At 39.5% G+C, this 14,489-nt stretch overlaps 2 protein-coding genes across 4 annotated transcripts in view; both read left to right on the top strand.

Annotated features, from left to right (window-relative positions):
• ptprjb.1 (protein tyrosine phosphatase receptor type Jb, tandem duplicate 1) overlaps nucleotides 1-4,020 on the top strand; it is a 104,883-nt gene extending 100,863 nt beyond the window's left edge. Inside the window, exons 27-30 of the mRNA XM_019361847.1 lie at nucleotides 508-624; nucleotides 1,481-1,641; nucleotides 1,745-1,880; nucleotides 1,959-4,020. Of these exons, the coding sequence (XP_019217392.1) occupies nucleotides 508-624; nucleotides 1,481-1,641; nucleotides 1,745-1,880; nucleotides 1,959-2,117 (573 nt within the window). The 3' untranslated portion in view covers nucleotides 2,118-4,020. The remainder of the gene's footprint in view (nucleotides 1-507; nucleotides 625-1,480; nucleotides 1,642-1,744; nucleotides 1,881-1,958) is intronic.
• Nucleotides 4,021-6,873: 2,853 nt separating this feature from the next.
• osbpl5 (oxysterol binding protein-like 5) overlaps nucleotides 6,874-14,489 on the top strand; it is a 47,859-nt gene continuing 40,243 nt past the window's right edge. For all 3 annotated transcript variants that reach the window (XM_019361849.2, XM_019361850.2, XM_005466085.4), the window contains exon 1: nucleotides 6,874-7,101. The gene's annotated coding sequence lies outside the window, so the exon portion shown is untranslated. The remainder of the gene's footprint in view (nucleotides 7,102-14,489) is intronic.

The raw sequence follows: 14,489 nt of genomic DNA, 5'->3' as shown, positions 1-14,489 counted from the left end.
TATATTTCACAGTTGTAAGAACCATAGTTTCATAGTTATAAGGCTTTTTGTTCATTTTTGACCAATAAATCATGACCTTGAAGATCTTGGTGGACGTAAGCTATAATTTAATGCCTGGTTTACATGAGCCAACTCTATAAACCTGTATGATATCAATGTGACCACAGTAATCCCACCCACTAGCTGTCCAAACTTTCTGTTTGTAATGGGCAACAAATGAGAAGAAAGTTGCCATAAAGGGAAGGTGACCACAAAGGGACACTGTTTAAGACAGGGGTAGTATCTAGACCTGGTACAAGATAAGTGAGGGTTATTTTGATCATTTAGAATGAGTCTAATAGAGGCCAAGAATCTATACAGCTGAGGAAAAACATTAAAGATCCCCTGTGGTCTATTCATATGTTTTAGTCATTTGATGTTCACCTGAAAGGAAGTGTAGCTTTTTTTAATGTAACTGTTATTTTCATAATGTTTGCAGTTTTTTAAGCTAAAATATTTTCTTTCCAGGTAAAATGTGAGCAATATTGGAGTTCTGGTACCATGCGTTGTGACAACATCATTGTAACATCAACCTCTGAAATACCACTTGAAGACTGGACCATCAGGGACTTTGACATTAAAAATGTGAGTGTTTTTCGGATTGATTTCAATTCCGTTTCGTTTGTACAGTACCAGTGCCAAGAGTGAATGTTGTGCCTAAAGACACTTTAAATTGCAAGATAAATATCCTACAATAATAGAAAGCAAGCCCAACAATTACATGACCCCCTATCACCAAGCATTTGGCAACAATAGGAAGGAAGCATAATTCATACAGCATATATCCATATTATATCCATATTTGTAAATTATGTAGTGTCATAAATATTTATAATTTTTCAGAAGTATTTTAAGGAAAGGAAGAAAGACCATTAGACTGGTTAACCCTATGGTCCCTGAATATTTAACATGGTTTACAGTAGGCGTCCCACAACCAAAACGGACTACCGATCAATACTTTCCAGTATCATAACAAATTTATGGTAATAACAAGGTCAGTGTTGACTAAAGTTCTCTCTGTTTACATCTGTTCAATTCAATTCAATTTTATTTATATAGCCCCAAATCACAACAGTCGCCTCAAGGCGCTTTGTATTGTACAGTACAATAATAGATACAGAGAAAAACCCAACAATCATATGACCCCCTATGGGCAAGCACTTTGGCGACAGTGGGAAGGAAAAACTCCCTTTTAACAGGAAGAAACCTCCGGCAGAACCAGGCTCAGGGAGGGGCGGGGCCATCTGCTGCAACCGGTTGGGCTATATAACTAATACTTTGTATTTATGAGTCTCATGAAAAGACACTTTTGCTTTTGCTTTGAAACATAAATCCTTGCAACAAATTTTTGTCATGTTGTCCAGTTACCTTTTGAGGTATGTAGTATCGTGTCTCGAGTATCTTCAGCTGTTTTGAGGTGCTTCGTTATTTGTCCTTTCAGGTGAAAACAGCAGAAACCCGAGCAGTTCGTCACTTCCACTTCACAGCTTGGCCAGATCACGGGGTACCAGAAACCACAGAGCTCCTCATCAGCTTCAGACATTTAGTCAGAGAGCACATGAACCAGTACTCACGACACTCTCCCACGGTGGTTCACTGCAGGTTTGACAGAGCGCACATGCAAATACACCCACAACTTTGTATTTATCCAGTGTGACCTGTTTTCAAAAAAATATATCTGTGTTTCTATGCTCTTTATGATTAGCGCTGGTGTGGGGCGCACAGGTACCTTCATCGCCATTGACCGACTGATTTTCCAGATTGAAAGAGAAAATACAGTGGATGTGTTCGGCATTGTTCATGATCTGCGCATGCACCGACCACTTATGGTGCAGACAGAGGTAGGAATGTTCACTTTGTTTGACATGATGAGTGATATGCCACATCTCACTGAACCTTTGCATTTGATATATGTGCAGGACCAGTATGTGTTCTTAAACCAGTGTGCTTTGGACATCATCCGGTCGAGAACGGGGACCAACGTGGATCTAATCTACCAAAACACCGCAGCACTCTCAATCTATGAAAATATTGGCCCAAAAAAAGGGTCTCCCAAAAACGGATACCACAACGCATAGGCCCAGAAGTCCATCAGTTCTTCCATCTCTCTCTTCACTTTTAGAAAGAAACTGAGCAGATATCTGTGAAGGGGAGGCTGTGAGCACATTTTCCTGGATTTATTTTTATACCTTTTAGGCTTTTGATAACAGTCATCTAGCTTCCTGGATTCAAAATTTGATTTTTTGATATTTATTTGTTAAGATTTGTGAATGTTGACAGTGGACGAAACTGCACATAGAGCTGCAATAATGGATTATGTGTCTTGGACACTTTGCTATAATTGCTTATTTTTGTATTGCTCAGATGTTTTATAAATTCTTCTTAATACTGTATATGACTCACTGATGATTAGATCTTTTTGCTCAGGTAGTGTGATGGATGGTGTACAGGTATTTTTGATCAAGAAAAACTTATAATAACCTTTGCCTTGTATAAAACAAATGCTGGTATGAATACTGTGTGCCTTTTAACAACCTGCTTCACCAATTCACCAATAGGTGGCACTCTTATGTCTTCAAATAGAAAAGAGAAACATCTTAAATCCAGCCGTCTGTTTGTGCATATTTTAAGCCAATATGAACTCTGCAATGTGTTTAAATGAAGGAGCCTTTTGCACATGTATGCACTGTATTGTAAATAATGCACTGGATGCATTTGTCGTCTACACTGTCTACTATGGAGATGTTTTTATCAGTAGCATTAATATTTTTGGCCAGTGCTTTGTAGACTGTTAGGATTATTTCTATAGACATACAATAATTTTATGATTACAATTTTACTTGCCTCAATAAAAAGCTCAGGAACTCAATTAAACTGAACGTGTTCCCAGCATCTATGATGTTTGTACTTTGACGAACTTAGTCCATTGTTTTGTCCTTATTTTCTACATTGTGCATTCCTCACAGAAACTGTAATGTTATGTCACTTCCTGCTACACATCCGATCCTTGTATGGAAATCCTGTGATGTTAAAATGACCAGAGTGTCACAGTCTGGCTGAGGCAGACTGTACGTGTTTGCAAAAGAGGACTCAAACGCAGACTAAAAACAGAACGTGACGTGGATTAACAAAAAACAAGCCATTTATTGAGGCTAGCAAAACAAAGGGCATGGGTGAAAACTAAACAATAACCTAAACTGGGTGAACTAAACCTTAAACATGGTGAACTGACATGGATACCTGAAGACGTGACGTTGATGAGCAGACGACCTGACAAGGAATGACTGAAAGCACACGGACTAAATACACACAGGAGGATAATGAGGGAAGTGGGAACACATGGAGAAACAGCTGACACACATGAACATAACGACGTCACAAGGAGAGAGTAAAACTAAAAACATTGAACATAGGAACACAGGACCCCTTCAAGATAAAACAGGAAATATGAGACGCAGACATGACAACCTGAACTTGACAACATAAGACACAGATATGAAACACATGAAGGGCAGGGGAGACTTAACAGGGGTTGGAAGACACAAGGGGAATCTAATAACAAATGAATAAGAAAACCTAATGAGCTTAACCATATACTATAAACATCAAAATAAACTAAAACTCAAAACACTGGGTCGTAAGACCCAGGATCGTGACACACAGAAGCGCAGGCTTTCAAAGAGCAGGATTTTCCATGAGGCAGATACTTTACTTTTTTTTAAAGATAATTCAATAAAAGAGTAAGCCTGTAGCTATTTTTTAAAACTTATTGTATTTTTATTTTATCATAGTGTATTTAAAGCTATTCTGAGCATTTGGGTTTTAAATGAAAAATATGTATAATAATTACTAAGGTTTTAGGATGTTTTATATGATGCTTGCTGGTACAATGTGAAAATATATAAAGAAAAAGACAAGGATTCAGAATTTGTATACATTTTAACTTGTCATATGAAATGGGATTAAAAACTCTGCAACATAGACGCGTAATACTCCTCTTTTTGTTAAAATCCCCCAGCTTCAATCTGATTAAAGCTCCATATGCTAGCTTTAATGTTACCTCTGGACAATTGTGAGTTTTGGTCTATTTACAAAGCTCATATCACTCAGAATATTCAACAAAAAACAAACTGCACACTGTGTCACGGCTACTGCAGCATGTCTGATAAACTCATTATGTAAATAGTTTCTAAAATTGTTTGAGTCAAATGGAAGGATCAAAAGGACCAACATAATACATGACTGCATGCTACAGAGCAGGATTGAGCTGGTACACCTTTGCATTATTCAACTTTGAGGTTGGAGGTAGATAAGTGCACCCTCAACAGATGAATAAATAATACCATGTCTGTTTCTTACTTTGTGAGGAAAAAGCTTTTCACAAGGAGACTTTGACAGTTTTACAGCTCAGCACATCAGGCCTTCTGTTGCAAGACTTTGTACAGTATTGAGGTAGTTTAAAGGACCACTTTTTTGTACACAGCGTTGTTTTTCTACAAATGTAAGATTTCTTCAGCATGCTGGCTTAGATAGGCCTGCAGTTTCTCAGGCTTCTACTTTTTTTTTCACATAATTTCTGTCTCATCCCTCTCGGGTCCATAAGTTGGATTTTAAAAACTAGATCTAGCATTTGAATGCCCCATTTTGAACATAAATCCTGACCTGCAATTGGAAAATTAAAATAGAACAAAAGATAACTGGGTGATCCAAATTTAATAATGACCTAAAATGCTTATATGCCACAAATCCACTATAATGGATTACACCAGGATGTTTTTTTCTAACCTTCTCTGAAATTGAAGATAAAACAACAGTAAAGAGAAAGTGAAATATTTGTCATCTGATCTAAGCAAAGTTACTAAACCACTCTTTTTCACTACAGTTTAAATATGGCCATTTCTATGTGAAGACCAGAGCGTATAGTTCCATATATCTTTGGACATAAGTTCTGCTTTTTACCTGTTTACTGAGACATATTCCAATTATAGTTAATGGACATAATTTGCAGACTCCCAGCTTTCATTTGAGGGTATCCACATTCATATTGGATGAAGGGTTTAGGAGTTTATTTGAGGTGTGGTGCTTGCATTTGGAAGATTTTAGTGTGAACAGACAACATGCGGTTAAAGAGCTCTCCGTGCAGGTGAAACAAGCCATCCTTAAAATGCAAAAACAGAAAAAACCCATCCAAGAAATATTAGGAGTGGAAAAATCTAAAGTTTGGTACATTCTGAGAAAGAAAGAAAGCACTGGTGAACTAAGCAACACAAAAAGACCTGGATGTCAATGGAAGACAGCAGTGGTGGATGATGGCAAAATCATTTCCTTGGTCAAAAGAAACCCCTTCACAACCAAGTGGCCAATCAATATCCAAGTCTAACATAAAGAGAAGACTGCATGAAAGTAAATCCAGAAGGTCCACCACAATTGCAAGCCACTCATAAGTCTCAAGAATAGAAAGGCTAGATTTGCAGAGGCAGTGTGAGGGCTTGGGAGTGCACGGCTGCCAGGGGCACTGGGACACTAGTGTTTATTGATGATGTGACACAGGACAGAAGCAGCCGAATGAATTCTGAGGTGTTCAGAGACATACTGTCTGTTCAAATCCAGCTAAATGCAGTCAAATTGATTGGGTGGTGTTTCATAATGCAGATGGATAATGACCCAAAACATACAGCAACCCAGGAGTTTATTAAAGCAAAGAAGTGGAATATTCATGAATGGCCAAGTCAGTCACCTGATCTTAACCCAGTTGAGCATGCATTTCACTTGTTGAAGACTAAACACCAAACAGAAAGGCCCCCAAACATACACCAACTGAAAGCTGCTGCAGTAAAGGCCTGGCAGAGCATTAAAAAGGAGGAAACCCAGCATCTGGTGATTTCCATGAGTTCAAGACTTCAGGTTGTCATTGCCAGCAAAGGGCTTTCAAGTATTAGAAATGAAATTTTTCTTCTCAGTTTTTTTTATTTCTCTAATTAATTTTGAGACCCTAAAACGAAGGGATTGCGTTCAAAAATGCTTTAGTTCCTCACACTTTTATGCAATGTTTTTATTCAACCCCCAAAAGTTTAAAGTCTGCACTTAAGGTGCATCTGAGTTGTTTCATTTCAATTTCATTCTGGGAATTCTGTCCAAATATATATGGACCTAACTATATGTGTAAATATTAATAATACATTTATAATAATTATGTGTGAAAATGTTTGCTCTTATAATTTTTCTGCCAAGCTATATGAACTCAAGCTATAAGACCAAGCTATAAGACTCTCAAACTTAGTGAAGCTATATGAACTCTTCACTAAGTTTGAGAGTCTTGGGCAGATCTTTATAAAGATATGACCAATATGTGATCTGGATGAACTCCAAATGCCAATCACTGTTAAATTCAGCAATGTCCCACCTCTGGGACATGAAATTAGCTCCACATCAACCCCGCAAAAGTAAAACTCTGTCATTTTATTACAGCAAAATTACATACACTGGCAGGGGACAGTGTGCTGCCTAAAGAGTATTTGATATTGCATGCAAACTTATTTTATGACTGTACATTTTATTTTCTACATGGATTATGTTCACATTATGTAATACACTTCATTAAAAACTCACATTGCGTAATACATAATTTATGTGTCAGTAAGAAATTCCCAATTATGAGGTTTTGTTTGTCCATTTTGACTGGTCCCAGTTTGTGTACAAACGTTTTCGACAATAGTAAATGTAAGCAGACATGAAACTGAATCTGAAGCGGAAATGTGTGCCAGTGTTTATCTTGTAGGTCACATGCAGCTGGTGTTGTACACTGCTACGGCCACAGGTGGCGCCAGAGCTCCCTGTGTGTCGGGCAGCAGATGAACCGCAGAAGGATCCAGTCTACTCCGCACTCTCCATGTTGAGAGGAACCGAGCAACTTGTTCTCCAACCGACTCCAACCGTCCGTCACAGCCCGCCTACTGTCCCCCCTAAACCACCCAGCTGTCTCCATACAGCCCCGTGCTATGACGCTGGACTGGAAAAGAAGCTTAGGAGCAAGTGCATGATCGTTTCCCTGATCGACAAAGAGTGAGTTTACACGTCTGTTACTACAGCACGACAACACACCGCTAAGCACAACTTGCTATTTTTAGTCAACGTTACTTGTATCTATACAACTAACCCATGTTTTATGAGCTAACTGCTAGTTAGCTCTGATAGCGCTGAATAACAAAATGAGGGAAAAAATTGCGCGTTTCGTGGCATCCACGCTGTAATTTTAGTCTTCCCATCGTCGCAGCATATGAAGGAATTCGTTCAGTGGTTATAGTAACGCCATTCTGAGTGTTTGGTTTGCCGTCTCTTGGGTAGCAGCTAACCTTACTAGCTTGTTGCCTCAAGTAAACCCCTCAACGCCACGTTAGCGGAGCAGCCCGTGCCCCATGCGGCTGCAGCTTTGCTGTCACTCGTTTGCATAGCAACCACGATCCCCGCCGATGCCCAGGATGGCTGCAACAAGCGAGTGCACGTACCTGTATGTCCTGCTTTTATGTTAAATCAGTTACAGTGTTGCGTTCACTTGCTTTTGTTACAAACTGTAAATAAATGAAAAAGCATGTTATTGTGCTGTTAAGCACATGTGGCAGATGATCATAGCAGTATTAACTGTAGTCATTAATCAAGCAGCCTGTAAAGTCTCTGTATCATCTATGTGCCACGTGGGATGCGACGTTTTGCTTTGACTTTATTGCAGAGTGCAGATAATTCAAAACAGAGCAACGAGGCTGGCAGACATTTAAATGTCAAATATGTGCAGGACAGTCCAAGACATCGCCAGCGTTGGCCGGCTGCACTGTTGCAAGTGTGATGCCAAACGTGTAACCTTTTTCATGGGTTCACCAGGAACACATTGTAAAAGCCAGGTAGGGTTTTCTGCAAAGACCGCTTTGAAACTCACCTTAAATATTTATTTTAATCTAATGACACACGCCTCCTAATAGGACCATATTAATTTGACAAGAAATTAAATGCTCTGATTGCCAAATTCAGGGTTGATAAAAACAGATGTTTAAGTGCCCCACTAGTTCATTTTCAAGTCGTTCAGCCCTGCCCTAATTTCTGCAAGTTTAAAAAGAAATCCCAAGCAAAGCTGATAAAAAGCAAAGAGATAAATACTGGCAACTTACATTAGAAAATGCCATCTTGTTTTCAGAAATCTATAAACAGGTGATTATCAGTATATGCATGAGCACTTCCTTCATTGGTGCCAGTCTACATTCATTGACAAGTCAGATGCTGCAGTGCAGAAATGCCAAAACAGAGTGTTTTGGGGGTCACTCAGAAGCACAGACTTCATTACATAGCTTGTTTGTTTACAAGACCACGCTGAGAATGTTTCCAGTACCGTCATGTAGTTCTCATTAAATTGCCTGAAGTGTCTGAAAGGAGTTCTGCCCACAGCAATAACAATAAAAAGTAATTAAAAAGATCCACATCGGCATTTGTGCACATGTTAAGGGTTTGTGAAAAAAGTGCAGCTTAACAAACATAAGATCATGAGTTTCTTCAAACTTTAAAAAAAAAAGTGCAGGTCAAACGATACTCGTGGCATTCGATGAGATGATGACTAACTGTGGAGGCTTTTCACTGCCACTTTGTCTCATCCATCTTTAATTGTGTGGTATTATGTCGAGTCTGGCTTTGCTTGTGATGAGAATAACACTGGAGTGCTGGAGTGCACTTTAGTTAATAGTTAAAGGGTTTACTGGAATGTTTCACCCTTGGTTGAAGTGAAAATAGGTAATATGTGGGGAAACTGCTGCAGAGCTTGACGAAGAGGCAGTTTTAAAGTGTGTCTCTTGTTCACACTCTCTACTTCTGTATTTGCTTTGTTGCTTCAGCCTTTCTGGGTCTGCAAATTCACTGGAGTCAGTCTTTTAAAGAGGGTTATATAGAATGATGAACGTCTAATGTGCACTGTCGTCATTCACCATCAGACCAAAAATTGATCTGATATTGAATTACTGCAGAATGTCCTACTATGAGTGGTGGAAATAGCAGAGATAGGAACATGGCAAGCATGAGAAGGTCATTAGTATTACGTGGGCAGTGGAATTAGGTCATGAAATCATTACTAACAGAGACCACGTCTTGTTGCATATCTGATTTAAATACAGTCTAACACCGCTCATCAGATTGATGTTTAATACAAATTTTTCCACTTTAGAAAAACAAAAATCACATTTGCTTTTCTGTGCTGATCTGTTGACACCCAAAGCGTTGACACATCATGTGACAGTCTACCTTCCTCTAATCAGGTGGTGATATTTAATGGTGTTGGGCCCTAAGCCTATCAACTAGAACTGTGGCTTTGCTCTGTTGTGAAACGCAAATGGGGAGAGAGTGGCAGTGAAAGAAGGAAAGAGAAAAGAGCCGTTTGAGTCATTTTCTGTGGGTGGATAGTCCTGCTTTTTATCAGTGCTTTTTCTAGCAGGAAGACACAGCAACAGATGTCCCAACTTCCATGCTGTACTGTGAAGGATATGCAGAAAATACCACATCTCACTGCATCCTGTAGATCAGTCTCCACAGGAGAAGCCAGCTAGGCGTTGATGACGGGTGCTAGGTTCTTGACCGCCTCTCTGTCTTCCAGTCTAAATGCTAATCGCTGCTTTATTTGTTTTTATTTGGAAATGAGATATTTTGTCTGATCCTGATTGTCTCTGTGTATCTGAATGGTAATTTTCCAAAACATACTCTTCCCTTTAAAATGCTACTTTGAATCTGGCTGCTCTTCAAAGTGGAATTGTCCTATTCCAGGGCTGATAAGTGGCTCAGTGTTGTTTCCAGTTCCCCTGAGATTTAAATACTTTCCCCGACATCAACTGGGGGAATCTAGGCTAATACTGCCCCATACTGAATCTTTCTCTCTGCCCCTAGAGAGCGAATGCACTTTTAGTAGCCCATATTGTTCCAAGATTCCCTTCCCCTGCAGAATTTGTTGTCACAAGTTACTTTACAGATACTAGCTGACATTTATGTTTTAAAAAAGGCCATTTTTGTCATAGAATATCACCTTTTCCCAGAAGAAAAAGTATTTATGTGAGCACAGAAAAACACAGAAATGTTTAATGTTTTCTTATTCCCTCATGGGTAAAGCTTTTATCCAGATGCACACATTGTTTGCTCAGATATTATTATATAAAAGTCAGTGGGACTTCTGTTATAAATGTCTAATTTGTAAATGTCTGCAGGTATGGTTTTATTTTCTGTAATATTAACACTGAGTAAAACACCCTACAGGTCTGGAAACAATGGCATTTTGTGTTGATCTGAAATCAACCCTGTGGAGTGAGGCAAAGGCTTGTGAAACCACGTTCATGACGTTTAAATGTGGAACTGAAAACTAGATTCTTCTCTTTTTTGATGAATTGTGTATCAAACAGTGCATTCCAATTAATTTGCTATATAATTTAACAACCGACAGCCAGGATTTTAAAACTCTGGGCTCTCTCCGTGTCTCTTGCTTGCTTTATCCAACACACACACACAAAGAAATAAAGCATTTGAGACTGACCTCCTGACCCTTAGAGAGTGACTTCTTACTTTATTCCAAGGAAACTGACCAGCAGGTGTTTGTATTTATAGAGCAGGTTTAACACCATACATCCACCACTCAGCTTTCTACAACTGCCAACGAGTATTCTCGCAGTAGCTAGTGCCTCTGCAATCAATATCCACCTCTCTCTCTATAGGTTACTACATGGAGTTGGTGGTTGTGTAAATGCTGACAGCTTTGGTTAGGGCCCAGTGTACTGTGTGGATATTGTGGGTGTAGTTGTAAAACTTGATTTATTTAAAATAAGTGTCCATTATAGATGCTGTTGTGTTTTGTTGACATGGAATATGTTCACTGTTTTGTTATTAAATAATAAGCAGTCATATGGATTAAGCTACAGCTATTCAGACTTTCCGCTCATAATGTTTTTGTTTGATTTTGTGAATGAGCTACATTAACTATGATGCAATATCCTTTTAAAAGTCTCGATTTGCTTTACGGCTGTTTCTGAGTGGCAGGGCTCGTAAGGAGATTTTGTTCCGTCATTGAAAATGATTGGCACTGTGCACTGCCCATGTCAGACGTTGATAATCTGCAGTTTTCTGGGATAAGCTGAAGCATCTGTGTTGAGTTTACAGCAGGGCCGTTGTAGATTTCGGACGTACTTTTAACACAGCATTTTTTTATTTATTTATTTTTACAAATGAGGTGTTGCTGAGAGGCTTGGTTACATCATCAGTTTGCCAAATTCCACTTTTATAGGGTCATCACAATCCTCTGTGCTGGCAGGATGATATTGGTGTTGAATTTTTGCCTGATGTTTTCATGACATGCATTTTATTGGTGCCAGACAAATCCATTAATAGCTGTTAATGTAATTCTACAGCTTTGCCTTAGGGGATCAGTAGTGTTAGCATTCTGTCTGCTACTATGTCGTCGGTTTTCCTAATGAAGTAACAGGGGGAAAGTGGCTCTGTTACACTAAATGGAAACTTGTGACATCCATCTGTAGATGAACATGCCAAGTCACTCCAACAAAACAAGCATTGCCTTAACCTTTCAAAGTGACACTGGGTCAGAGACGATGGGTGATTTCCATGACACAGGACCATCATCTGACTTCAGTCTTAAAGTGACACTACACATAAAATCAGTCTTTTTAACATTCACCCCACTTTTAGGAGAGGTTGCTTTAAAAGCTATTGATCATGAATAGTATGATTTATGCCATTACAGTGGTTTCCAACAGTGACTGAGTGTCACGCAGGGAAGAAAAAATCTATGCTGTTCATAGGAGGTTGTTGAATCACTGCTGCAGCTTTTATCTGTGCTGCCTTACGCCCTCCAGTGTTTATGTGACCCTGCTTCTAGCATTCCTCTCTGCTTCCGCTTTTCTGTCCTTATGTAAACAAATCTTGCTCTCATCTTTTTGTTGAAGGCACAGAGATTAAATTGATAAACGCTCCCATCTAACTCGTGTTATGTGTACTGGAATATTTTTCTTTTATTCCAGATTAAGTTGCTTTTTGTGCTAAAGTATTGAGCAGCTTTTGCTGATGCAACGTTTGACATTTACGCTTTATTTAATGATTGATTAGTGTCGTCTTCCAAACATACTTAGGTTTTCACAGTGACACATCCACCATGTCCAGCTGAAATGTTGATATTTTTCTTTGGTCTACTAATTTTTGCATTAACTAGGGATGCTACAAGTGCCTTTCCTACTATTATTCTACTATTCTACAGACTTTCAAATATAAGGGGTGTTCTTTTCCAAGAATGTGAGATCACACATTCTATAAAATATCACTATCGTTTGTTTCGTGGTGTCGCAAAATAAACTGTTTACGGCAATATTTTTCCATTGCTTTAAGAAATTAATTCTACAGTGACCATCAAAGTCTTCTCTTTCTCTTATATTTAATATAACCACACTACTGACGGACAAGCGACTGTTTTTATGCGTTGTTGTCAGCAACAGCGACGGTAAAACCATCGCGTGGCTCCGCCGTCCGCTTGTTTATTTTCCACATAAACCTTTCAAAATAAAGCTGAAGATCCTGTTGAGATTTTTCAAAATAAACTGAATCACGTGAAATAGTATGCAGAGTGTTTACGGATGAGAAGCTAAAAAGAGCCGTCAGGTGCTGACAAATAAACCTTAAAACAGGCTTTTCCCCGCAGCATGCTGCGTAATAAATACTCACAAAGAAAATTGCGGCCGTTTCAACTTATGTCTAAAGATAGTCAAAGGAGTTTGCAAAGAAAAGCGTCTGGACTTCTTTGAGTTGCTTGAAGACGTTTCACCTCTCATCCGAGAAGCTTCTTCAGTTCTAAGGTCAAATGGCCGAGAGTCACACACATGTAAAGGAAGCACTGAAAACATGTGGTTATCCTAACTGGGCGTTCATAAAGTCAGCAAAAAGGCACAGAAAAGAAGATCAGACACCAGCGAGGGAGGATAAGAAAGACAGACGCAACAACATTGTCATCCCCTATGTAGCCGGTGTATCAGAGAAACTCAGGAGAGTTTTCTCCAAGCATGACATCCCAGTGTACTTCAGACCCAGCAACACACTCAGACACAAACTGGTTCACCCGAAAGACAAAACTCCAAAACACAGACTGAACAACGTGGTGTATGCTGTACAGTGCAGCGAGGAATGCCCAGACCTCTACATTGGAGAGACCAAACAGCCACTTCACAAGCGCATGGCACAACATAGAAGAGCCACCTCCACAGGACAAGACTCAGCAGTCCACCTGCATCTTAAGGATAAAGGTCACTCTTTCGAGGATGCCAATGTTCACATATTGGACAGAGAGGACAGATGGTTTGAAAGAGGAGTGAAAGAGGCCATCTATGTCCACTGTGAGCGACCATCTTTGAACAGAGGCGGTGGTTTACGACACCAACTGTCTGCCATCTATAATCCAGTTTTGAGTTCCCTCCCCAGACGCCTTAACGCCCACTCACATCCTGGGCCATCTGACCTCAGGAAATCACATGATAGGGTGGGGCCAGGTTTCACAATGAGCTCACCCGAAACCCTGGCTGATTAGGTCCCACACCCACTTTCACACCTTGGCACATGTGATTAGAGGATCACCAGGGGGTCCTTTGTCCCTCCTTGGGGGGATACTCCCACTGGGTTTAAATCTGGGACTCTCGGCCATTTGACCTTAGAACTGAAGAAGCTTCTCGGATGAGAGGTGAAACGTCTTCAAGCAACTCAAAGAAGTCCAGAAGCTTTTCTTTGCAAACTCCTTTGACTACGATGACCTGGATGACTGAGAACCTTCACAGACATATGTCTAAAGATGTATAGTTTCATGCATCTGTCAAAACACTCGACTTTTAACCCTTTGTGGATTAGATAAAATCTAAAGTATGCTTATCCTTGTGCCCCTAGTGTACAATCATTCCACCTTGGAAAAGAACAGTTCAAAGAAGTCATTAAAAGTAAAAAATTACCACGACATTCATGCCCTTGATGAATGTATGTACACTTTTGACCACAACTGTCGACCTGCTGTATAAAAGGTGTTGGAATCCCTCATTTGGCGCCCTCAAAGTACAATAGGCTGCTTTGCTATTGTGTTTAAAGCCTTTTCCTCAAAGCGGTGAATACAGCCTCTCATTTAAAAACGTGACCTCCCACAGCTGCAATTCACTTGTGAGGATGAATTGCCATTCACAGCACAATTTAAGATTTAATAATTGGGCTTTGTCAGAGCAGTACTTGCTGGTGGGACAAATTTTGCATTTATTAACAGTGTGAATTTCACTGCTGGAACGAGAGTTTAAAACTAGACTATCTACTATAGTAGTAAAAAGAAGCAATTATTTGTGAAATTAGCAGTTTGTGTGCAGAGAAAATAAGATGGACTGATTAGTCACTCAAAAGGGGCGTATCCC

This window comes from Oreochromis niloticus, linkage group LG7 (assembly GCF_001858045.2).
Source record: "Oreochromis niloticus isolate F11D_XX linkage group LG7, O_niloticus_UMD_NMBU, whole genome shotgun sequence".
NCBI lineage: Eukaryota > Metazoa > Chordata > Actinopteri > Cichliformes > Cichlidae > Oreochromis > Oreochromis niloticus.
The sequence above is the reverse complement of the archived record's forward strand: the minus strand, read 5'-3'. Positions and strand labels throughout refer to the sequence as shown.